Genomic DNA, 25,684 nt, shown 5'->3' with positions numbered 1-25,684 from the left:
AGCCCAACGTTTACATAATGACACCGTATTATATCATCCACTCCTCTTGCTAGCTAATGTGTTGTAGGATTTGGTGGATACTTGTACATTAGTATTAGGCCCTAAGTAAATATGTACGGTTCTATATAGAATAAAGAGTTTGAGATTTTGCATGTGTCCACATTAGTCAATTAAATTTTATTTTTGAATGATGTCACTTCAGCCTAGGTATACTTATCAATACAGTCTACTAAACAATATCCAGGCAGAAAGAAATGAAAAATTAATGCAATATATTTCTCACATATATAGGCTTAAGCCTTTATGTTGATTATTTTTTCAGTATCATGCTCGTTTGTGTTTGATCGGTTAACTTTTTTCCCTTTCTTTTTCTTCATCAAACTTAAAACTATACATTAATTAGATGAAAATGATATAATTCAGAAATTCGATATTACGCAAAAATGTATGTAGGCTTATTTTATTTTCTTTTCACTCATTTGAATTGACATTATGTAAACCTGTCTCTAGAAGAATTAGCCTCTCTTAGTTAAGTTTATAAGCGTGAAAATTTTTGCAACTTATTTATTATCGCTTTCAATACAATCTTTCGTATAATTTTTGAAACAAATTATTTCTACTCGTTTAGTCATACAAAAAAAGAACGAAAATAATTTTTATAAAACAATATAATGTTCTTTTTAAACATTATTATTTACTATTTTATTATCTTGATTTTAAGTTTGATTGGTAATCCTTTGTTACAACTTACATTCGTACAAGATCTATCACTATTTTATTAATCACAAAAATAAAATTACAAATTGACTTTTTACGGCTTTTGTTTTTTACCACTGTTTGATGTCACAATTAATTAATTTTTACGATTTTTTTTTACAGCTCCAAATGAGGTGGAATTTGAAAAATAAAGCAAGTGTGTTTTCTAGTGGGCCACAAAAATCCCCGTAAATGGGCATATACATTTTTTGATAGGGAAACCAAAAAGGTTAAAAACAAGGATTGGCAAATATAGCAAGAAAGAAGTGAGTTGGCTTAGGGTAAGAGCTAACATATTTCAATACTTATCTTGTTCTCTCTTTGTAATAACCATGATTTTTATTTCTATATCTTCCCTTAATGGAGAAAACAAGGAGATCACATAGACACGGAAACGGAAACTCAAATATATATTTATATATAAGATCCCATATACCACCTCTCTTCTCTATGTATTCACAAAGATTTTTACACCTTTTCTGTGAAAAACTGTTGACTTCGATCTCATGGATAAGATCGCTCGAACCTTCACGGCGGATCAAGAATTTGCTTGCTGCTCGTCGCCGTCGTCTTCTGAATCGATCGGGAAGAACAGTGATGTGGACGATGAAGGTGGAGAGAATGAGGTTGAGTCTTCTTACAAAGGTCATCTGGATATGATGGAATCTCTTGAAGAAGTCTTGCCCATCAAGTAAGTATGTTTTTTTTAATAGAGTTAGTTGTCCGAATATGGAACACATGTGTGTTTTGAGTACTGTCTGAATTAATAATAGAGTTGGCTTCATTTTTAGGAGAGGTATATCGAAGTTTTACAAAGGCAAGTCGAAGTCGTTCACGAGCTTAAAGGAAACTGAATCTTTCCCCGTGAAGGATTTGACGAAACCGGAGAACCTTTATAGTCGCCGCCGGAGGAACCTTCTCAGTCACCGGATATGTAGTCGTGGTGGGATCTCGAAGTGTCAAGAGTGTTTTAACGGTGAGCCGCCAAAGAGAAGGAGACTCTTCTTCTTCCTCTGGTGATGATGATTCTACTCCGACTCTCAGGCTGTATCGTAAGAATCTTACACCGAGGCAGAGAAGTAACTGTGTTCCCGTTGTTGATTCGCCGCGGTGCTTTCAGACGACGGCGGGTGGGAACATCCCAAATATTATTTGTTGAATTTAATTACATCATTTTTTTTGGTTAGACCTATTTATTTTCTTTATGTTATTCAGGGATTTTCTTACGAATTTGATATTCTGATGTTACATCTAAGCTTTAATTATATTACAATTTCCAATGTTAAATTTTTACACTTTTATCCTTTTTTTCCCTATTCAAAATTGGTTTAAATTATTTATAATTAGATAGTTAATATAATTAAATGTAAAAGTGCTACCAAAGAAATAATTAATGTTTAAGATAATTTTTTTTTTCTTGTTCTTATCACCATGCTCTTATAAGCGTGTGCGCAAGCACCGACTGTTACGATTTTTTACAAAGTCTTCTCAAAAAAAAAAAATCATTTCTTATGTGGTCAACATGATTAAATGTTGGGAAAAACTTAATACACAAATCAATAACGAAACAGAACTACTCAATGGTGATCGTTACTTAAGGCGATTACCACATCTCACAGATTGAGAATATTCCTCTCGTGGTGTTCGTTAATAATCCGATCAGATCTTGTTTGAATGACTTTAAAATGCAGCGAGTGGAGCAATCTCAATGCGCCATCCATAAAACCAAAGTCGAAGGCCTCTTGTTTTTTATTTCATTCTTTTGTAAATTTTGTGCCATTTTAAAGAATTAGGCGAAACAATTCAATAACACGATGTAATGATTTGGAAAAAGTTACTCTTTGCTTTTATATCTAAAAATTGTTATTATTTTAGTGTTCATTATAAAAATAAGTTCTTGTTTTTATATAAATATGAAAGTTGTAAAGTGTTCTCTAGAATGACTTTGTGCTAGGTTCTAAGCACAAACTTTTACATTTCAAGACAAAAGAGAGAAGGATGAGGATAGCAAGAAGACCACCAAAGGAGCCACAAAGCCTGTGAATCCAGTAGGGATCAAACCTGGTCAAGCTCTGGTCACTGTAGAGAGATAAGGCAATGGCCAGGATCAACAATAGCAAAAGCACAGAGAGTGTAAACACAAAGCTCAAGGGTTCGACTTCAGGTTCTTGATCGTCTTCTGGTGAACTGTCTATGTAGAGGGGTGAGAGTACGGCTAGTACGGACAAGCTGATGGCCAAAAACCTTCTGGATATTGTAAACCTCGATCCTATTTCCATCAAGAAATTGAGAGATCCTCCTTGTCTTCCTAAATCTTTGTTGCTCGATCAAGATCACCTAAAATCCTCACTTTCTGTATCTATTGGGAATGACTAGATTAAGTTTGCAAGAAATTGGCTGAGGGAATTGAAATGGGAACTCACGTGTTCGGCCTGGGAGAGAAGCTTTGTGTGAATAGACCAGTTTGGTTTCAAGTTTTCAAGGTTTAAGCACAATATGTCTTGTAAATACGATTATGGTGAGCCATTCAACATTAACAAGTATAGTGTGGGATCGGATGCTTCTTCACTTTATGTTTCTTTCGTACATTTGCTTTTTATTCTGTCAAGTCTATAAAGGTTATTGCTTTTTCATGTTCAGCATGTGCTAGTGAAAAAAAAAACTTAATTTGGTATATTTTCATTCCAATTATTCACCAATAACTAATAGTAACAACTTGACCTGTAAGTTCATTTTAATTACCGGATATTGTTTATAATTGAAATTTTAAGTGTGAAAACCTATTGGACCAGTTCTCGAAGATGTTAATAGTATAGTCCTTTGGGAGACTAAAACCATCAACCTTGAAAGGTCCATCTTGGATCACAAGATTCTTGTGTTCAGGTGGGATGATAAATTCGAAAAGGAACCTTTTTGTCTGTCGTAAACTGCATAAGCACCTAGAATAGCTAAATTACGAATTCGATTAGATTTAGATAAGAGTAACACAAACGTAATCAAACGAATAAGAATTAAGTTGGGCTTTTAATGGGCCTATATGTGTTTTCATCAAGAAGACAAAATTTGATAGAAAATATATAATATATAGTTTTATTATAATTCCATGACAAAAACAAAAACCATATGAATTTGGATCGTGAAATACAAAAAGTAAAGGTAACGCCGGTAGTGAGGCTGTGTGGGTGAGGCAATTCACCAAATTAAATTAAGTTGTTGGGCTTCTAAATGGGCCTATATGCTTTTCATCAAGAACGACTAGATTAACAAAAAAGTCTGATAGAAAGAATCATTTATATATTTCAAGATTAAAAAACAATAAACACACATGAATTAGATCGTTAAACACAGAATAATAAAAAAAGTAATTACCTAATGAACATGATCAAGTTAGAGTTTAAAAGAAAGATTAAAACCCTAATTAACTTGGGGCCATTCGATTGGTTATGGATTTTGTTTCTTGGAACATAAGACTAATTCTGTTATTATCTTTCTCTGTTTTCCATAAAGAGTCAACAAATCCAACATCATCTTCATTCACCAAGTCACTAGATTGATCAGATAATAACGACTCGCCATAGAGATCTTCAATAGGGAAACTCAGGTTTTGAACTTGTGCGCCACAGATCTTCTCGAGGGAGGAGAAAGTACAGTTATGTTGTTCTGGAGACAACGACTTTGTGTTTTGGTCGAGAGAAGCGGAGGAGCTAGTATCCACATTGATTCAGCAAGTTAATTGTTTAGTTAACGACTCAAACCATAAGAAAAACTCTAATTAATAAAAAAATAGTAAGAAGAACAATCATATATAACTCAAACCCTCGACTGGATTTCGAAAATCAAAACATACAACTACATAAGACAGTCTCTTTTGGTCAACATATCATATTGCAAAATTTTCTAGAGATCCCGGTTTTATTAAGATAAAGCAAAATGTGCTATCAAGATATATCACAACAAAAACCTCTCCTTAAGGAGTTCATGCGCTGTGAGATCGGAGATGGGAGAAATGCTTCCTTCAGGTACGATCACTGGTGTGATCTTGGTCCATTAGCAGACTACATTGAAGGAAATGGCCAAAGCCAGCTGAGACTGTGACAACCCATCCCGCGGATCCCACTAGTCCACCACTAGCCGCCCCAACGGACCCCAAGCTGACTCTGTAGGGCATCGATCCTAACCCCTCACTGTGGACATCCAAATCCACCAGTAGGTTATTGGTGCGCCAGGCGTTCATCGAACCCTGGTCCCCACCCTTTAACAACCTTCGTACAGGACAAGCTGTCACCAATTGAGGGGTTATGATCGATGCCCTGCAGGGCCAGCTTGGGGTCCGTTGGGGCGGCTAGCGGTTAGGCTAGTGGGGTCCGTGGGACGGGTTGTCAGAGAGACTGAAGAGAAATGCTTCAGTTATAGACGCTGTGCGTAATGGAGAATGGTGGATGCCTGCAGCCCGATCAGAAACACAACAGTTTGGTTTAAGGAAGCAGTACCGAGATACTCTTTCCTAATGTGGCTAGCTTTTAAGGGACGGCTTCCCTCCAAAGATAGATTACGGAGCTGGGGAATGAATGTTTCCCCTTCTTGTGTGCTCTGTTCTACGGAGATTGAAAGCCATGATCATCTCTTCTTCTCTTGTAGCTACTCAGCCCAGATCTGGGAAGCCTTTGCAAGCCGAATATGGTCCTCTCCACCATTGTCTCTAAACGATATTTCTGCTTGGATTCTCCAAATGCGACAACCGCCTCAACCCAAAGCTGCAACCGTCGTCAAGCTAGTTATGCAAGTCACTTGTTACCTAATTTGGCGCGAGCGTAATGCCAGGGTTTTTTCTGATGTCTCGACTACTGCTTTGGCGCTTCAAGTTAAGGTGGATCGAACCATCAGAGACTGCCTTCTTTCTCTTCCAGGGGCAACCGACTCCCAGGGGTGGACCCAACATAAAATAATAGTGGGGGCAATTCTTTATAAATGAGAGTCGAACCCGTTACCTCGAGAGATTTTGGGTGAATCTAAAGCCACTTTGCCACTAAACTAATTTGGTTTAGTGTAATTTTTTTATATATTTAACAGTTACTGGTGGCACTTGCCACCACCATCCATAACGTGGGTCCGCCACTGCCGACTCCTCCTCCTCCCTTTTAGTTACCTACTTTGAATGTATTCATTTTTTTTTTCAGCAGTAGCTTTTTATTTTGTTTTTGTTTTTGTACAGGAAAAACAGAAATTGGTATAAAATTTAACTTTTTACCAAAAAAAAAAATATATCACAACTTTTTTGTTATTTATTCATAGTGCCGGTTTCCTCGAGCATGTTCCATTGGCAAAACTTAGACAAGGTTATTGGGATTTTTAATGGGTCTGTATATGATTTCGTTAAAAAACCTCTACTTGTTATTCTCAAACTCTTCGACCAGACAAAAACAACATACAAAATCTGATTTACAAACAAATAATCAACATGAATCTCTCAGATCGCTAACCACAAGAAAACCCTAATTAACGGTAATTACGTAATGAACAGATCAAGTTAGAGTTTACAAGAAAGATTACTAAAAACCTAATTAATTAACGGATAATCAATTAATCAATTAGCTAAAACCTTGGGGCAATTCGATTTCTTCTTCGTTGACATATTCACTGATATCGATCATCAACTCTTCTTCTTCGTCGAGGAATTATCTGAAAGTGGAACCTCAAGGTTGATGTTGTTGTCGTCGTTGTTAAGACAAAACACGTTATACAAATTTTCCCATAAGCTTTGATCCTCCTCAATATTAGTTATGGTGGATTTTGTTTCTTGGATAAGACTCACTCCGTTACTATGTTTCTCTGTTTCCCATAAAGAGTCAACAAATCCAACATCATCTTCATTCACCGAGTAACCTGATTGAACATCGAATAATGATGCCGACTCGCCATAGAGATATAGATCTTCAATAGGCCGGAAACTAGGGTTTTGATCGTAACAAGTAACTTGTGCGCCACAGATCTTCTCGATGGAGGAGAAAGTACAGTTCTGTTGTTCTGGAGACGAGGACTTTGGGTTTTCTTGGAGAGAAGCAGAGGAGCTAGGGTCTTGATCATAACTGGAAACAAATTGTGAAATTCTTTCTGATCAAGGCAATCCATCAAATGCTTCTTCGCTCTCATCATACAATCCTCGATCATCTTTAATTCACAGAGATCGTCGCAATAACGGTAGAGATCAGGGTCTTCCCACCAAAACCCTAGCTTGGTTTGGGGGTTAGTAATCTTCGGAGGAGACTTACCGTTGAGGTAACAGTCAACAATTTCAGAGGCAGGAGAGTAGTCGGAGAAGGAGTAAACGACATCGGAGTTCTCTGCCGGAGACGTTACGAAGATGGCGATGTTGGTCCCGGAGAGAAGGCAGAGATCAGCGGCTTTGGAGAAGAGAGTTTGACGGCGTTTGCTGTATGCTACCGAGTGTTGTTGTTTAGTGTCGCGCTTCTTAATCTCAATCTTTCTCTTTGTTCCTCCTCTTTTCATCGCCGGCATTATTATTAGAGTTTGTTGTTTCTGTTTGTTACAGAGAAAATAAGAGAGAGATATTATTAAAAGAGAGAGACAGTGTAATGAGTGAAGAAAAGAAGAGTAACTCATATATTTATAGGATATTTCGATATCCTATTCCTAGTTAATTACTGAATGTGTTTTCCTTTTTTTTCTTAGGTCTAATGACCAGACCCAGCCGATCATCATCAAGCCCCAACACGAACCCATATCGAATCGAATCACCAACGTGCTCGAGATCGGTGACACAAAACATGAACGGATCGCACCAAAAGGATTCAGTTTAGTCAAAGAGACTGGAGTAACTTCTCCGTTGGAGGTTATCAAGGTATATAGATTTGATAGGTTGCACAAATACTATTTTGATATAGCGTTTTATTAAAATCCAGTTTACTATAACAAAAAAGATATTTTAATTGTATTGCAAAATAAAATGTGTACAATTGAACTCCAGTTTAAAACAAAATCTCTAGATCAAATTAGACTAAAATAAGTATATCGATTACTATTCAAATTTCAAATATCATCAATAAAGATTAATATTTATACTGTTTAATATATCGATTACTATATTACTTTTCCTAATAAAATACTGTCATACCGTTTTGTTTTTGAAAACTTATATAGATATCTAAGGGAATTTTGGAATTTGCTTAAATATTTATTTAATAGTATTTCCTCTAATTAATAAATTTTGATTTTGATAAATGACAAAATCTCACTGAAAATAGAATTGTAAAATAACTTTTTTTTTGTGATAAAACCTATAAAAAAACAAAATCAATCGATGTTTTAATAGGTCATATTTAACTATTCTTACTAAACAAAACATTGACATAGCAGGATAAAAAAATTAAACACACCAAATTTTTAGTGACCATCAAAACATAGAAAAATACAACATCAGCTCTACTAAATTCTAAAATGAAGAGAGCAGTGCACAAGCTAAATTTATGAACTAAACTAGATATATTTTTTATGAACAATAACAGTGCACAAGCTAAATTAGAGGAATAGAGCCTAGCTATTAACATAACTAATTAACTGTTTGGTTAATTCTTTTTGGGATGTTTTCCTAGGAGTGAAGATATTTTGAAGTTAAGAGTAAAGTGAATGTATGAGCTACTTCAACAAAAATTTCCCAGTTTTTTTCCATAAACTATATAAATGACATATATCAAACATTTGTATATATGTATACATCTTGATACCAATTCTTTTAAGTTTTAACAAAAGCTAAAGATAAAGATTTCCAAAGTACGGTCTCAGTAATTTAACTTATGAGTGTGTATAATGTATTTTTGAGTTTAAATTTATTTTCTTATTTCTTTTAAATTTAACACAAGTTACATTCCACTAAATCGATCATGTTAAATAGATAATTTTTAAATATTCAGTATTGTACTTTTTCTAGAACCCATTATTGTAATTTGATATTTCCGATGTTATCAAGAACAAAACACAGTATCATCAAAGACAATAGAGTAAAAAAAAAAAGGCTGACATTAGATTTGTCTTAATTTAATCCCGGTCAAGAAGAATATGAAAACTCAATCAATTAAAATTAAAATCAATTAAAATTCAGGTTACAAAAACAGAATCAGATAATTAACTGTATAACATATTCCTAGGTAAGCGATCCATGCGACAGGTACACAGGGAAACTAATTATTTGAAATAGTTAACTTTGATAATTGATTATATATATATATATAATTTTTTTTTTTGGAAACACAACCTTGTTTTCATTCATCATAACAGAAACAAAGTACAAAGATAAGAGGAATCTGAAATTCTAAAGTTTAAAATACAACAAGAAAGGGCACTCCCTAATACCAACATAAAAGAGATAAAGTGATAGAAACAGTTTATTGATAATCGTTTCTTGAAAGTTTTGAACCAAAATTTATGAAGGATTTTGATACATGTAAGATCAAGGATAATCAACAAGTCTTCCAAGAGCAAGTCAAAGGAGGACTGATTAGCCAAAGTCAAAAGACGAAATGGCGTTGGCCTCCAACGACCTGTTGTGGGTACCCTAAGAAAACATTCAGTCAAAAAAACATAAACAACCAAAGCTAGTTAAGGAAACGACAACTATTACAAAACCATCTACTAACAAACCTAAAAGAAATGCCAGAGTATCCTAACACAAAGTAGTGAACCCACATAACCAAAAGATAAATAAATTATTCTACAGTAACTTTGGCTAACTAACCACACAGACCTTAAACATCATCAAAATTATCTAGCTGAAGAACATAAGGAAAATGAAAATCCATATCTTAGAATATCAAATCTACACGTGTCTTGAATCATGCATCGACACCCTATCAAGATATGTAGCACATAAATAAACCAGAAACTATCATCGGTGAAAATAACTTAATATCTTCGACTCCTCCTCCACTATAATACTTCCAACTCCTGAAAAAAAAAAAAAATAGAAGTTACGCTAGTAACTATTGAACATTGAGTAACACATAATTAAAATCTAAGAACACTTTTACCAAGACTAGACTTGTACCATCTCTTCCTCTTCAATCCACAAGCGATGGGAAAAAAACAAGCAACACACTCTCTGCTTTTCATTAGTCACCAAAGTTTTGCATAATTTCAATCCTACAAAATCTGAACCAGAGATCACTGAAAAGCGAAATAAGCCTGAACAGAACTCATGAACATACAACAGAGAAACCATGCGAAAGAGGATCGTCCAAAAACAAGAATTGAATATGCAAAGAGGAACAAATAAATGTATAAACGCTATTACAAGTGCTCTTGTCTTTCCTACTGCGTAACATACTGGATCACAACATAGTTATGGGCCACGTTTATCAAAACCAACCATCAATGCCAAAAATATGTAAGATGACGGATCAAAATCTAAGAGCACCTTTACAAATACATAGTTTCGTAACATCTCGTCCTCTTTAATCCATAAACAAAGGGAAGAAACAAGCAACACACAATTTGCCTTTCATAAAGTGTTTTGCATCACTAGATAATGGGAAAGCAAATAAGTCTGACCGGAACACATGAGCATGGAAGAGAGAATCCTCCAAAAACCTTTGGTACAAGTGCTTTTGACATAACATGTCACTCCTATTACATCAAGATACCTGCATCAACTGAAAACTTGATAGAATTTAGTAGAATTTGTAACACACCCCTCTTTCTATATTCTTAAACAGTATAACAGAATTTGTAACACAAATATAACAGTATAACACCAACAAAAATTACCCGTAAAAGTTCCGCAACTTAAGCAGCCAGTAATTGTTGCTCATGTGTACTATGTTTTCCATGTCAAAGGAACATGGAAGTACCACATTGCTGAAGGAAGCAGTTATCAGAGTTCGAAGAAGTCGCCACCTGCAGAAAGTAATGAACAAATGTCACAGACAATATGCGGCAGAATACAGAAACTAAGAGATGGAACACATAACTAAACCAGAGCAGCTTAGATATCAAACAATGAGTCTGATCCAAATACAACAGCTTAAAACATGGTGAAAATATTACTGCAAGATTGTTAGCAAATATACTTGATCCCAATACAATTACTAGCATACCAGACACGCTATTAAATCACAGTATCGATTATGACCAAATGTTGATAACGACATGAAACAAGATGACCTGTGAAACCTCTTCAATAACTAATTATATACAACCCTGACTTACATTTACCAAGATCATGCAAAAAAACGTATGCACCTCTCTTAATTTCAGTTTGCTAAGACCAAAGCGCAACCAAACAAAAAACTTAAATGTATACCTTGCAGGTCACTTTATCCCCCATCGCTACCTCTCCAGTTTCTCTAGAGAGATGGTCAATATCTGCAGCGCAAAAATCCGGCAAAGTGATTGCACATCAAAAGATTTTCTGTAGCAAGGTCCTAAACACTATAGGCAGTGTAGATTTTTTTTGTTCTACAACAAAAGAATAACAATTTTGATGCAACATCTAAGTTATCCAACCAAGAAAGACAAACAGGTAACCATATACATTCAATAGGAATATCCGTTTGCTATTGCTGGAACACCACTTTTGAGCAAGTCAATAGAATCACAATGATAAAAGTGTCTAATGGATTGAAACTAAGCACTAGCTGTTGGTTGTTACTGAAACGCCACTTTTGAGCAAGATTAATGTGCCAAGAAAAACATAAGAAACATGAAGACCATTTGATTCTCCTATCTTTGACCATGCCAAGAACAGCTCCAAATGTTGAAACTGAGGAAAAAAGAAAGAGAGAGTGAAGTGAGTCAAATTCTAGCTTCCTGCATATTAGAGTAATGGCTAAAAAAATGTCAGAATTTATTAAATAGATAAGTAGGTTGATCCTCGCATATATGTGGAAGAAGATTTACCTACTTGTGACCACCATGTCAAGAAAAACTCCAAATGTTGAAACTGGGGAAGAAAGAAAGAGAAGTGATGAGTCAAGTTCTAGCTTCTTACATTAGTTGAATGATTTTTATCGACAGAGAAACAAATGTCAAAGTACTCCTTCATGTTGTCAAATGAATTTTATCGACAGAGAAACAGATAAAACAGAAATCCATTTAATGCAAAAAAACTTCTTAGTACTCCCAGGAGATATACTACAGTAACTCTACCGAGATGCACAGTTAACACACAAGATGAGAAATTGAATAGACATACCTTACATCGAGAGCATAAAATATAAATCCTCAGAAGAGCTTGATAGTTGCGACAATGGAAGAGTATCTTCTGTGATCCTAATGAAACTTGAACAGAATAATGTAGCATCAGCATAGGTACACAAATATAAAAGCCATATCAAAGAAAAGAAACACTCAAAACCATATAACACTATAAGAAAAGAAAAGAAAATAAACTTAGAACATCCTGTAGACTATACTCACAGCTCTAACATTCACATTAGTGTTTTTTAGGATTTCTGTTTTATATGCATCATGTTGCAACCAAATAAATATTTAGTTGCTAATAGTTTCAATAGCCATTAAACCAAAGGAAGGCAAACTTTATAAGAACCATGAATTAGATGCTTTCAGATCCTGGAGTGGGAATATATGATGCATTTCTCCTTCTGAAAGAGCCACTCAACAGATTAATGTTTCGAATAAGAAACAAAAACAGAACAGTTATGATTTGAAGGAACTCTTGCCTCTGGTTTCATCATGTCGAATATTTGACATAGGATATCTTTAAAGAGTACAGGTTCCTAGGTTATACATTCCATGCAATGCAACTGCTCTTCGTAGAAACAAAACTGCATTTTGATAGATCATGGTTTTTGTGGTTTTTAACCATGATATAAGGAGTCTTTTTGAGTCTTTTGATTTGTTTTGTAGGATGTTTTAGAGTCTTAACAGATTTTTTAGGATTTGGCATGAAAGGAGCAAAATAGAGCAATTAGAGGGATTTTGGGGAAATTCAGCTAAGGAAGATAACTTGGAGCTGAGGAATGATGAGAGTGTCCATTGACACTGCCTTAGCATCGATCGACACCATGTTTAGCCGAGAGAGAAGCAAGTTTTGGAAGTTTACAAATTTGCCCGAAGTTTTCCATATTTGCAAGACAAGTCCCTGACGTGTTTTTAGACATATATATATTTATATATATTGTTTTTGGGTTTTAGAAACCCTTAAATTTTATTCTAGCAAGTTTTACTTTCTGCAACCCTGTGAGATTTTGAGAACTTTTGGGGGAGAGAGATCTGAAATGCTTTGAGAGAAGAATTCCTGAACTCCTTTCTTTACTCTTTTAATTTCAATTGCTTATTATTCAGAATTATGTTTTGTTCTTCATTGAATATGTCTGAGTAGTTTACTTGTTAGGTTCAAGGTTTTTCACAGGGATTTTATGATTTATTAGATCTGTTTATTTAGGATTCATTATCTTTCTAGATCTTCATCATAGGTTGTTCTTCATATTAATCCTTGATTGACCATCTAGAATTAATAACTTAGGAAAATAAATTGATATGAGAATATAATTGATTTTCCTGATAAAACCTTTTGATGAGCAAAATTACTTTCTGCAAAGAGATTTGATTTAGTAATTCTGTGAACTTATCTAAACCTGTTTTTAAAGCTGATTTTTAACTTAGAATTTTACAAAGAGATTTGGATTTTCTGGTTTTAAATTTAGATTATATTTGCAGTGAGAACTGATTTATTTTACAAAAGTGTTTAGAGTTCTAGATCTGATTTTTAATTGCTTGAATCCTAATTTATTGATTGATTTAATATTTCATAATTTCCTGAAAAATTCCCTAGACCTAGCTTTTTAATCCCTTGAATTTACAACAGTTTTATTTTAATAGTTTGCATTGCTTTTCTTATTTAAATCAACTTGTTTAACGTAATCATAAAACTCTATAATTTATTGTGTAGTTTAGAGTACTTGTGGAATTCGACCCCTAAATACTGCAGTGACCTCTTAATTTGAGAAAGTAGCTATAGGGTTTAATTTGAGCATATCACATTTCATTGGGAGTGTTTCGCCCCATCTCCATCTAGGTCTATGCATTTGAACCTGTAAACGTGGTTTTAATCATCTAAGACCCTGAGTTTAACATCCATGGGAGATATATGAGCATACCATCAGGCGGGTCAATGGAAAAACGAGCAACAGATCACTACCCATACATAGGGTATTCTATGTTCATAACTAATGTTACTAGTTCATTTTTAGTAACTTCAAAATCTCAAGCAGACATTATTGTTTCATCAAAAAGGCGACATATAATCGTGTCCTGTAAATTCTTACATTTATAAGACAAAAGCATTGCCATAAATAAGTTACCTGATCATGGAGAACACTCTGGTGTCAGTATTTAGCCTGTCTACAATATCCATCTCCATAAAGTTTAATCCCTTAACTGAACCTATATTTCTAAAGAAACTATTAAGAAAAAGAAAAAGAAAAAAAAAACAGATAAGACACAACAACCATCACCAAGCAAAAGCTATACATCAAAGCCATGTTTAAGTTATACAGAAAAGCTATACATACCAGGCGAATGATAAAAGGATCACGAGATTTAAACGCCATGAGTATTTTCAGGTTAAAGAGTATATTGAAAACATTTCCAGAAAGTTTAGATGCTTTCAGATCTTGGAGTGTGGTGCAGTTCTCCTTCTGAAAGAACAAATTGATGTTTCGAATAAGAAAGAAAGAAAGAAAAAAACAGAACAGCGAGGAATATAAAGAAAAACCCATGTTATGAAATTTAAAAAGAATACTTGCCTCTGGGCTTAATCATATCGAATATTGGACATAAGATATCATCAAAGAGTACAGTTTCTTGGGTCATACATTCCATGTGATGCAGCTGCTCTTTTGTCGAATAATTGCATTTCACTGGGAGTGATCATCCCCCCATCTCCATCCAGGTCTAAGCACTTGAACCTGCAAACGTGGTTTTAAATCAATAATATTAAGGGGAAAAAAAAACACACGAAGCTTCCAAGATCCATGAGAGATATTCAATAGAAAGGCTCATGAGACGATGAATGAAAAACAAGCAACAGATCACAACGCAGACATATATGTCTTAGTTTATTCTAGGAATTCCATGAAATAATGGTACTCTACTTAATGCTTAGTGTCGAATTCAAAATCTTAGAAAAGAAATGAAACAAACCCAAGAAAAAAACAGAACTAAGAAGAAATTTCTTCGATTAATCCTCACCCTAAGGAACCAAAATAAAGTGATTCTATATCATAAGAATTGAATTAAGAAGCAATTTCATAAAGATGGTAACGAATCCGGAATCAGACAGGAATTAAACTGTTATGAGAAAGTCTAAAGCCATTGGGATTAGTAGTTTAGGAAGTTATGAGAAATAAGAAAATTATATTTCTAGAGAGATTAGGAAAAGTGTGTTGAGAGATCCTTATATATAGAGTTGTCAAGATGTGACTTCTTATTATTGAGATTTGAGAGAAGAGAGAACTTTAGGTTTTGAGTTATTTTCCCAAAGTAATAAAGAGATTTCATTGAGATTGTGTCAAACTTTGTTCTTGATTTCTAGATTTGGTATCAGAGCGTTACGATATCCTACAGAGCGATGTTTGAGGGTGCGATTGTTGCTTCTAAGCCACAAGAAGGAGCCGGATCTACGTCCATCCAATGTCCTATGCTCAATTCAACCAACTACACGGTGTGGGCGTTAAAGATGAAGATTGCGTTAAAGGTTCACAAGGTCTGGGAAGCTATCGAACCTGAGACAGAAACAGCCGACGAAGACAAGAATAATATGGCTATGGCTCTCCTGTTTCAGTCTATCCCCGAGGCTCTTGTTCTACAAATTGATGATCTAGATATGGCTAAAAAGATATGGGACACCACCAAGTCAAGGCATGTGGGAGCAGAACGTGTGAAAGAAGCACGCATACAAACACTTATGGCTGACTTTGAGCGGCTACAGATGAAGGATACAGAGAAAATAGATGAGTTTGCAGGAAAAATGTCGGAGATAGCCTCAAAATCCGCCGCTCTTAGAGTGTCTATTGAAGAATCCAAGATGGTCAAAAAGTTTCTTAATTGCCTTCCTCACAAGAAGTTCATCCACATAGTGGCTTCCCTAGAACATGTGTTAGATCTAAACACCACCAATTTTAGAGACATTATAGGGCGACTTAAAGCGTATGAAGAAAGGATCTCCGTTGATACAGTCGAAGCACAAGAGGAACAATCTAAACCTATGTATGCGAACACGGAGACACATAAGTATGCAAACACGAAGACACATAATAGTCGAGATTACACAAACGACTATCAAAATAGAGGTCGAGGAGGTCGCTTCTATAGAGGACGAGGGAGAGGACACGGTAAAAAGAGATGCTTCTCGCATCACCTGTTTTAGATGCGACAAATAAGGTCATTTTGCGTTTGACTGTCCTGACTGTTTACTAAAGCTCCAAGAAGCTCAAGTTCTAGATACTGCTAATACACAAGAGGCTGATGAACTTATGATGCATGAAGTTGTTTTTCTTAATGAAAAACGATGCATTCCGAGTAAGTTCGAAACCAACACGGGAGAGGACAATATTTGGTACCTTGAAAATGGTGCCAATAACCACATGACAGGAGATAGAAGATACTTTGAGAAGATGGATGAGTCTGTTACCGGGAAGGTAAGGTTTGGAGACGATTCACGTGTTGATATTAAAGGAAAAGGATCAATCTCACTTGTTGATATGAATGGTGAGTTGCGAGTTATGACAGATGTTTACTACTTCCCTGATTTAAAAAGCAACATTATCAGTTTGGGCCAAGCGACAGAAGCAGGATGTGACATTAGGTTCAGGGGAGGATACTTAACAATGAGAGATGCTCAAGGTAAATTACTTGCTAAAGCTCCAAGGTCGAAGAACATACTTTACAAGATTCATATGGATTTTCACGACAACGCCTGTTTGAACCTGTCATCTATAAGTGAATCTAGTCACTGGCATGCTCATTTTGGACATATAAATTTTGAAACCATCAAGTCTATGAAACAGAGAGAGCTTTTCCAAGGACTCCCACACATGGTGTTCGAAAAAGAGATTTGCAGGTCATGTTTACTTGGAAAACAAGCAAGACAAACGTTTCCACAAGCCACTACATATAGAGCATCTTCGGATCTAGAACTGGTCCACAGAGACCTTTGTGGACCTATAACACCGAGTACAGCTGCTGGAAATCGTTTTATCTTTGTTCTCATTGATGATTATTCATGTTACATGTGGGTCACCTTGTTGAAAGAAAAGAGCTCTGCATTTGAGAAGTTTAAAACTTTTAGGAATCGTGTTGAGCAAGAATCAGGAACTCGAATCAAGACTTTTAGAACAGATAGAGGTGGTGAGTTTGTCTCACAAGAGTTTAATGAGTATTGTGAGAATGTTGGGATCCAGAGACATCTTACTGCTCCATATACACCACAAAAGAATGGTGTTGTAGAACGAAGGAACAAAACAATGATGGAGATGACAAGAAGTATCCTCAAACACATGAGAGTTCCAAACTATCTGTGGGGGGAAGCAGTGAGACACTCCACATATTTGCTAAACAAGATAGCTACAAGAGCATTAACAGACAAGACCCCATACGAAGTCTATAAGAAACAGAAACCCCGCATTGATCATCTACGAATCTTTGCCTGCATAAGTTATGCAAAGGTTGATCAACATTTTCTAAAGAAACTAGATGATCGATCGAGGATGTTAGTCCATTTGGGGATAGAACTGGGCTCTAAGGCATATAGATTATATGATCCACAAACAAGAAAAGTTATTATAAGTCGGGATGTGATTTTTGATGAGTGTAAAGGTTGGAATTGGAAATAAAACTTTATAGAGCAAGACGGTAATAGAAGCATTAACATTGCTCTAGGTGAGTTTGGGAACCATGGTATAACATCTGAGCAAGAAGTTGTGGGTAATAACCCGAAGATTGGTGAAAATATTGGTGGTGGTAATGAAGATGAGAGAGACGAAACAGAGAATAACGGTCACACACCCGAAATAATAGAACTCGAGACTACAGAAAACAGAGAAGAAGTTGATGCTGTGGAGACCAATCAGCCGGTACTAAGAAGAAGCCAAAGATAGAGTAATACTCCTAAGTATCTCAGAGACTATGTCATACTTACCAAAGAAGAAGGAGAAACACTTCTTCTCTGCCTTAACAATGAGCCAAGGAGTTTTATTGAAGCAAGAGGATCGGAGAAGTGGCTCAATGCTTGCAACGAAGAGATTAAGTCAATCAAAAAACTGAGTACTTGGGATTTAGTCGATTTACTCTTGGTATAAAGCCGATTGGACTCAAATGGGTTTTGAAACTGAAAAGAAATTCTGATGGCAGCATCAACAAGTACAAAGCTCGACTTGTTGCTAAGGAATATGTGCAACAATATGGAATCGATTTTGAGGAAGTTTTTGCTCATGTTGCACGCATCGAAACTATAAGACTTTTCATAAACATTGCAGCAACAAACGGGTGGGAGATACATCATTTAGATGTAAAAACAGTTTTTCTCATGGAGACGGTTTATGTCACTCAACCTGAGGGTTTTGAAAAAAAAGGATGTGAAGACAAGGTTTATAAGCTGAATAAGGCTTTGTATGGTTTGCGACAAGCCCCAAGGGCTTGGAACAACAAACTGAACCAAATTCTTGAGGAGCTGCAGTTCAAAAAGTGTTCGAAGGAACCAACCGTGTATCGAAAGACAGAGAAAGAACAAACCTTGGTTATTGCAGTCTAAGTAGATGATTTATTTGTCACAGGAACAGACAAGCAAATCATTTACAAATTTAAGGAGGAGATGGCTGCTAAATTTGAAATGAGTGACCTTGGTATGTTAACTTACTATCTTGGGATAGAGGTAATCCAACATGAGAATGGAATTGTTCTTAGTCAACAAAGATATGCTCAGAAAATATTGGAAGAAACAAGAATGGTGGATAGCAATCCTGAGTACATACCAATGGAGTTCGGACTCACGCTGTCGAAAGCAGAGGATGAAAAAGAGATCGACGCCACAGACTTCAGGAAAAAAATCGGTTATCTTCGGTACTTGATTCACACAAGACCTGATTTTTCGTATTGTGTAGGTGTTTTGAGAAGGTATATTCATAGTCCCAGGGTGTCACATGGTGCGGCAATGAGACAGTGTTTGAGGTATCTTAAAGGAACAACAACTCTTGGCTTAATTTTTGAAAGAAGCTCGAAAATACTAAGGCTGGTTGGATATAGTGATAGAAGTCTTAGCACTGATCCAGACGATGGGAGAAGTACAACTGGTCACATTTTCTACTTAGGAGATAGTCCTATCTCTTGGTGTTCACAAAAACAGGATGTAGTGGCTTTATCATCATGTGAGGCAGAATTTATGGCTGGAACCGAAGCAACTAAGCAAGCTAATTGGTTGAGAGATTTGCTGAGTGAAATTACGGGAATCGAAGTCAAGAAAGCTGTCATTCGTATTAATAATAAATCCGCAATAAATCTCACGAAGAATCCTGTCTTCCATGGTAGAAGCAAACATATTCAGAGACGCTTTCACTTCATCAGAGAATGTGTAGAGAATGAAGAAGTTGAGGTTGAGCATGTTCCAGGGATTGAGCAAAAGGCTGATATTCTTACTAAGGCTTTGGGGAAAATGAAGTTCAAGAAGATGAGGGAGTTCATGGGAGTTCAAGACTTAGAGAAAATGTGTTTCAAGCTTAAGGAGGAGAATGTTGGGATAAGCTTGACACACAAGCAAGTCTAAGGAGATTGGGATTAGTAGTTTAGGAAGTTATGAGAAATAAGGAAATTATATTCCTAGAGAGATTAGGAAAAGTGTGTTGAGAGATCCTTATATATAGATTTGTCAAGATGTGACTTCCTATTATTGAGATTTGAGAAAAGAGAGAACTTTAGGTTTTGAGTTATTTTCCTAAAGTAATAAAGAGATTTTATCGAGATTGTGTGAAACTTTGTTCTTGATTTCTAGATAAACAATAGAAAGGAAATAACCCTAACAAAAGATGATCTTCGACTCCTCTTTCTTCCATAATATTCCAACCCCTTTAAAAAAAAAAATTGGAATTGCGCTTAGTAATTGGGAAAGCCAAACATCAAAATAACAATAACAAAAAAAAAATAAGAACGATGAAGAAAGGGAGAGAGTTGAAACGATGATGAAAGGTAGTAAAAAAAAAAAAGCTTCGATTTACTTTGATCTATTGATCGATCACAGAGAAACCCCGAAACTTTGGTAATTAGTGAAATAAAAGATGAGAGCTGAGTTCGAACAATGTTAAGATAACGACGATTGCAAATTTAGTTAAGATCTAATCAATTTCTGAAAACCAACGGTAAAGATTAAAATAGGTGTTACCCTCTCTGACTTTTGTTGTTTCGATTTCATTGCTTGCACCCTTGGCCTCCGTATCCTATCTACCACCACTAGAACGACTCTTTCAGCATCAATTTCTACCCATGTTTGGCCTGCACTCCACACTTTTCCATCCTAATCAACCATTGTGTAGCTTTATGGTATCATTTGTCCGAAGACTGCATTTGAACGTTAAGCCACAATGGTCCTAGATTGGCCCAAGAGTTATTTGAAAACCCTGTTTTTAGAGTCATCTAGGGAAGACCCTTTTGAAGGAGATAACTCGACGGAACCCGGCATTATGATCCCGCCCGTATGGAGCGGTGGTTACCATTGTGCCCTCAGTCTCTCCTCTCCATCCCGCCTGTTTTCCGAGCTAGCCAAAGTGCATCTTATCAACTTGCTGAAGTCCTTACATAAAAGCTTGAAGAATTGTGGCATTATGACCTAAACTCCTAGAAGTAGTGGTTACCTCAATCTCTTCAAGCAAAGCCTACCCAACCTTGAAACCGCAACCTTCAGTCCAATTACAATTAACCTGAGCTCTATCCATCTTGCTCAACCCATTGGCAAAGCGCTACTTTGTGTAGACTGTCTCATTCCAATGAAATCTTCAGCTTTGCTTTTTTTTAATGCTGCTCCGTTTTCGACTCAAGACAGTAGCCATCTTTCCATTCAGCGACTTGCTCATGAATAATGTATCGATACTTCTTGATCTCACAGATTCTAAATTGCGTTCTAGTTTCTGGTTCATAGCTCTCAAGCTCCTACTATCGACTGCTCCTATCTATCTATTTATCTTTGTTGTTATAAGCTTTGGAGATTTTCCCTTTATGTTGTTGATTAAACAATTTCTATTGTCTGTATCCTCGTTTTATTCTAATAGAATGAAAACACATCTTTCTCAAAAAAAAAAAATCAAAATCAACAGCTGGCATCTGCTTTTTGCAATTCTCCTTTTTTCTTACCGTTATGTGTGATTTTTCTGCACACACAAATTAAAAGATCTCACACGTGTCCACAATTGATTCGTTTATAGAACAGAGCGTTAACTCATACAGACGCAACAAGAAATCTCAATTCACACAAGTCAAAAAGAGTTATGTAAATTACCAAAATAAGAGAGCAAAATACTTCCACGATCAAGATACTAAAAAGTAAAACCAACGAATCAAACAGAAAAAAAAAAAAAAATTCTTCGATCTCTTCTCCCATAATGCTTCCCAACTCCTAAAAGTAATTAAAAAAAAATTGAAGTTATATACGCTAGTAATTATTAGAAAAGCAAACAATAAAAGTTAAGTAACACAAAATTAAAACTAAGATGAGGACAAATTAAGAAAAAAAAAAAACAAGAGACCCAAACCAAAACGATGATCGTCGGTCAAGTTTAAGGTGACTTCTTTAACTTTCTTTGATCTCTTCATCCATCGTCCCTCGAGACAACCTAATTAGATTCAGAAACTAACCAAAAAAAAAAAAAATTGAGAAGAACAAACAATAATATTTCATAAACTGAATCTTTGGAAACTCAATAAAAGCAGAACGGCTATGCGTCGCAGCAGTAGAAATATGTAGTAATGAATAAATAAACTGATAACAAAAAATCGCTTTTAAGATATGAGTGTGCTTTTTTTTATAGTGAGGAGGTATTAAAACCTGACGGTGGAGATCAAATATTAATTTGTGAAAAGATGGTTATCAATGGTGGAAATTAGAAAATACAAAGTCGGCTACGGCTATATCCTCGAAATAATATTTACATCTAGGCTCTAGCTAGTTTAAGGTTTTTTTTGTACGTGTTCATCATTAATTAATTCATTGAGCATTGTACTTTATAAACATGGTGAATTTTTGAATTAACCGAAAAATAAAAATAAATTAAAAATATAGCACTATAAAACTTAAAATAAAGACCAATATGGTGGAAATAAATAATCACATAATTGCGATGTATCTGAAAACACCAGTTCTAATGCGACCAAGAGAAGTGGGATCGTGATCGCGTTAATAGTAGTACAATCACATTTTGTCATAACTTCATTTTTCGGTCCTATGCTAATATCTTTGATCCGATTTTTTTTTATATATATATAATTTGAAATGTGATACAAAAAACATAGAAAATAGATAATTTTTTTTTATCAAATCGTCTAGAAGAATGTTTAGAGACTAAAATTTCAAAAAATTATATGAATATATAATAATTATATGTAATACAAAGATATTATAGTAATAAAATCAAATTAACGATGATAAATTGATCTACACTACGATTATCAAATTTAGTAAACTCATGTGATATATACATATATATATATATCTCTATTATATTATTTAAGCAATGTTCTAAACAATTAACCCTATTCTTATGTGGTATATTACACAAAATACCACTGTATTTAATCACAAAATATAATAATAGAACCTTATTATTAATTTGTTGTAATCAGAAAATGGTTACCCAAAAAAATAGCAAATGAAATATAACCTATTATGATAAAACGTATGTATGTCTAAAATGTATATATATATATAGACGTTTTCAAATACATGAAAATGTATAGTCCATATATGTATTTATTATATATTATACACAAAAAATAATTAGTACTATATAATATGACTCAAAAAAACAGTATATTATATAATATGCCAAATAATTATAGTACATAATAAGATAATTTAAATTATTTTATAAAAAGAAAACAAAAAATTATTTTCCCGTATTGCAGCACGGGTCATTCATATAGAAATAACAAAATGAACAAATAACAATCTTTTTCATTAAAATTAAAGCTAAGTTGCACTTAGGATTTAACTTTTATTCTAGAATATATATATATATATATAAATTATTAATAACTGATAATACTACAAAATATTAACAGGTATTTATGGGTCGGATAACAAAACATGTAATAAGACGGGTAATAGCAGGGGTATCAAAAAGTAAATTAACACACGATACTCGATCTTTACTCACAAATAATATAATTATAATATATTTCACTCGACCCTAAAGCTGCGGATACCCTTTTTCGGGACGGATACGAGCCGAATAACGGATCGAATACAGGTAACAACATTAGTTTCCAAGCTTACCTATTAGTAGTTTAAAATGACTCAAAACTCACAGTATAGTATTATATTATATAACATGTAAATGAATGTATTATATTATATAACATGTAAATGAATGATATAATGAAGGAAACAAAAATGAATAATACAACATAATCATAATCTGAACAAATAAAAATAAATAACGAAATAAAAAAAAATTCGTGCTACCAACACAGATCATATTCTAGTATATATAAGTTGTTACTAGTTTATTGACCTAAATTAGTAAATAATAAGTTGCAAAACCTATTAACAAAAAAAAAGAACAAATTTCTCAGAAAACTAAAAAACTGTTTGTTTTTTTTTTGGGTCAAACGAAAACAAGAAATTAAAACAAATACAATACGTTTGGGAGGGTAAAATCGTCAATTTAAAAATATCAATCTGTAGCTGTGTGGGATCTCTCTCTCTCTCTCTCTCTCTCATTTTATAAAGAAAAACATTTCACTCTCTCTCTCTCACGCGCTTCCACTTTTCTCAGAAACTCTCACAGCGAAGAAAAAGAAATCTCGAGAAAATCCAAAGAAGAAAAAAAAGAAAAGAATGGCGGATCAGCTTACCGATGACCAGATCTCAGAGTTCAAGGAAGCTTTCAGCCTATTCGACAAGGACGGAGATGGTCTCTTCTTCTTCTTCTTCTTCTCTCAGATCTCTTCCTCTCTTCGTTTCGTTTTCTTTTTTCTTCGTCGTATTCGTGGTTCCTAGCATTTGTTAGAAACGATTTCATGTACATTTCTGTTTGTTTAAATGTGAATTTAGAGGAAGATCTCGTTTTTTTTTTTTTTTTATTAGCTTCAGTATTTGCTTGCTTGCGTTTTATAGGGTTGCTTTGGCTGTTAAATTTAAAATCGATCATTGTTCTTTGGCTGTGAATTTGCTCTGATTCTGAACCAATCATGTGATGATTAATCATGGCTAAATTTGGATTTGTACGATGAGGTTACTCACAAGTGTTTGTTTTAGTGTGGATTGATCTGTAGGTGTTTCTACTCAAATCGGTTTTAATGTGATTTTTGCCAACTACATAAGAGAGGAAGAAGTTTCATAGTATCATCATATCTCTGTTGTTCTCTATAACCACATTTAGTTGAGAACTTGCAAACTTCTTTCTTGGGGGCATCTGTGTCTCCTGCATTATTATTATTATTACTAGTCTTTTTTTAGCATGGTGTACATCTTGTGGTGCTTATTAGAACTTACAAACTGATATACTTGGGAACTCTTTTGCACTCTGAAATCTGAAGTTGGCTCCAATATTGATTTTTTTTGGTTGCAGGTTGTATCACAACTAAGGAGCTTGGGACGGTGATGAGATCACTTGGGCAGAACCCAACAGAAGCTGAGCTCCAGGACATGATCAACGAAGTGGATGCAGATGGTAACGGGACGATAGATTTCCCTGAGTTCTTGAACCTTATGGCACGCAAGATGAAAGACACTGATTCAGAGGAGGAGCTTAAGGAAGCCTTCAGGGTTTTTGACAAGGACCAGAACGGTTTCATCTCCGCTGCTGAACTCCGCCATGTCATGACAAATCTTGGGGAGAAGCTGACGGATGAGGAAGTCGATGAGATGATCCGAGAGGCTGATGTCGATGGTGATGGTCAGATTAACTACGAAGAGTTCGTCAAAGTCATGATGGCAAAGTGAGATCCTTCTTTATCCCTCACAAATCCCCAACTCTGTTTTTTTTTTTTCTTTTTTCTTTCTCGTCTTCAAACTGAGAAAAGCAATTTATTGAACAAATGAAACAGAGAGATAAGATTTGCTTCCTTGTTTGTTTTGTTGGTCGTCATTTTTTATTTTTAGTAACACGTTGCTTCTTCTTTACTTGATTGCTTTCTTACTCGTCTTTGGTTTTGTTATGTCCATGAAGTTTGAACTCATAATTTCCTTTATTAGTCTCTTCACCATTGGATACTATATTCTCATTTTCTGTTTATCTTTCGTGCTCTCTAAAATATTGCAGACTTTGCCGTTCATTGACCCCTAATTATATCCCATTTTGCAGACTTTGCAGTTCATTGACCCCTAATTATATCCCCTAATTGTAACGGTTTAGAATAAACTGCGGTTTATTTTTTTTTTGAATATTTAGTGTCTTTCTAAGTACATAGTAGTAGACGTAGTATTAGTTCTTGGATGATCTTGAGGTAAGATCAAGTGGCAAAAACGAAGTTCCAAATTTTTTTTCTCTTGATGTAACTTTTGTTATCCGAGTTGGGACCTTCCTTCCGTGCCTGATACCTCTAATAGAGAAACTCAGTATCTCACCACAAAAGACAAAAATAAGAAAAAACAATAATTTTCACCAAAACCAATTCAAGTAATAATTTTCCAAAGAAAACCACATTCTCTGTTTTGACATCGTCTTCTTTTTCTTTGGTTTTTTGTTTTTGCGGT

At 34.9% G+C, this 25,684-nt stretch overlaps 3 protein-coding genes and 2 pseudogenes across 4 annotated transcripts; 3 read left to right on the top strand and 2 right to left on the bottom strand.

The window, feature by feature from the left end:
- The first annotated feature begins 1,132 nt into the window (after positions 1-1,132).
- Positions 1,133-2,057, top strand: LOC104780250 (protein OXIDATIVE STRESS 3 LIKE 2-like; annotated as a pseudogene). Its single transcript, XR_015596734.1, has 2 exons — positions 1,133-1,447; positions 1,548-2,057. The product of XR_015596734.1 is annotated as a protein OXIDATIVE STRESS 3 LIKE 2-like (transcript).
- A 583-nt stretch (positions 2,058-2,640) lies between these two features.
- On the bottom strand, positions 2,641-3,187 carry LOC147945777 (uncharacterized). The gene has a single exon (XM_087510186.1). It carries the CDS (start codon positions 3,033-3,035, stop codon positions 2,691-2,693), a length of 345 nt encoding a protein of 114 aa, XP_087366312.1. The 5' UTR covers positions 3,036-3,187; the 3' UTR covers positions 2,641-2,690.
- A 2,001-nt stretch (positions 3,188-5,188) lies between these two features.
- On the top strand, positions 5,189-5,728 carry LOC147945776 (uncharacterized). Its single transcript, XM_087509360.1, has one exon. The coding sequence runs from the start codon at positions 5,189-5,191 to the stop codon at positions 5,726-5,728; it is 540 nt and encodes a 179-aa protein (XP_087365486.1).
- A 616-nt stretch (positions 5,729-6,344) lies between these two features.
- On the bottom strand, positions 6,345-7,272 carry LOC104783739 (uncharacterized; annotated as a pseudogene).
- A 16,373-nt stretch (positions 7,273-23,645) lies between these two features.
- LOC104780249 (calmodulin-7) lies at positions 23,646-25,111 on the top strand. The gene is made up of 2 exons (XM_010504753.3): positions 23,646-23,900; positions 24,558-25,111. Exons 1-2 carry the CDS (start codon positions 23,825-23,827, stop codon positions 24,929-24,931), a joined length of 450 nt encoding a protein of 149 aa, XP_010503055.1. The 5' UTR covers positions 23,646-23,824; the 3' UTR covers positions 24,932-25,111.
- The last annotated feature ends 573 nt before the right edge of the window (positions 25,112-25,684 follow it).

This window comes from Camelina sativa, chromosome 4, assembly GCF_030686135.1.
Source record: "Camelina sativa cultivar CO46 ecotype springtype chromosome 4, ASM3068613v1".
In the NCBI taxonomy this organism is placed as follows: Eukaryota; Viridiplantae; Streptophyta; class Magnoliopsida; order Brassicales; family Brassicaceae; genus Camelina; species Camelina sativa.
The sequence above is the reverse complement of the archived record's forward strand: the minus strand, read 5'-3'. Positions and strand labels throughout refer to the sequence as shown.

What these genes read in the sequence shown, in the direction of transcription:
- LOC147945777 (XM_087510186.1), bottom strand. Translation starts at nt 3,035, where the DNA reads ATGGAAATAGGATCGAGGTTTACAATATCCAGAAGGTTTTTGGCCATC.
- LOC147945776 (XM_087509360.1), top strand. Translation starts at nt 5,189, where the DNA reads ATGGTGGATGCCTGCAGCCCGATCAGAAACACAACAGTTTGGTTTAAG.
- LOC104780249 (XM_010504753.3), top strand. Translation starts at nt 23,825, where the DNA reads ATGGCGGATCAGCTTACCGATGACCAGATCTCAGAGTTCAAGGAAGCT. An exon ending in ATTCGACAAGGACGGAGATG is followed by an intron (nt 23,901 to 24,557) that starts GTCTCTTCTTCT and finishes TTTTGGTTGCAG; the next exon opens with GTTGTATCACAACTAAGGAG.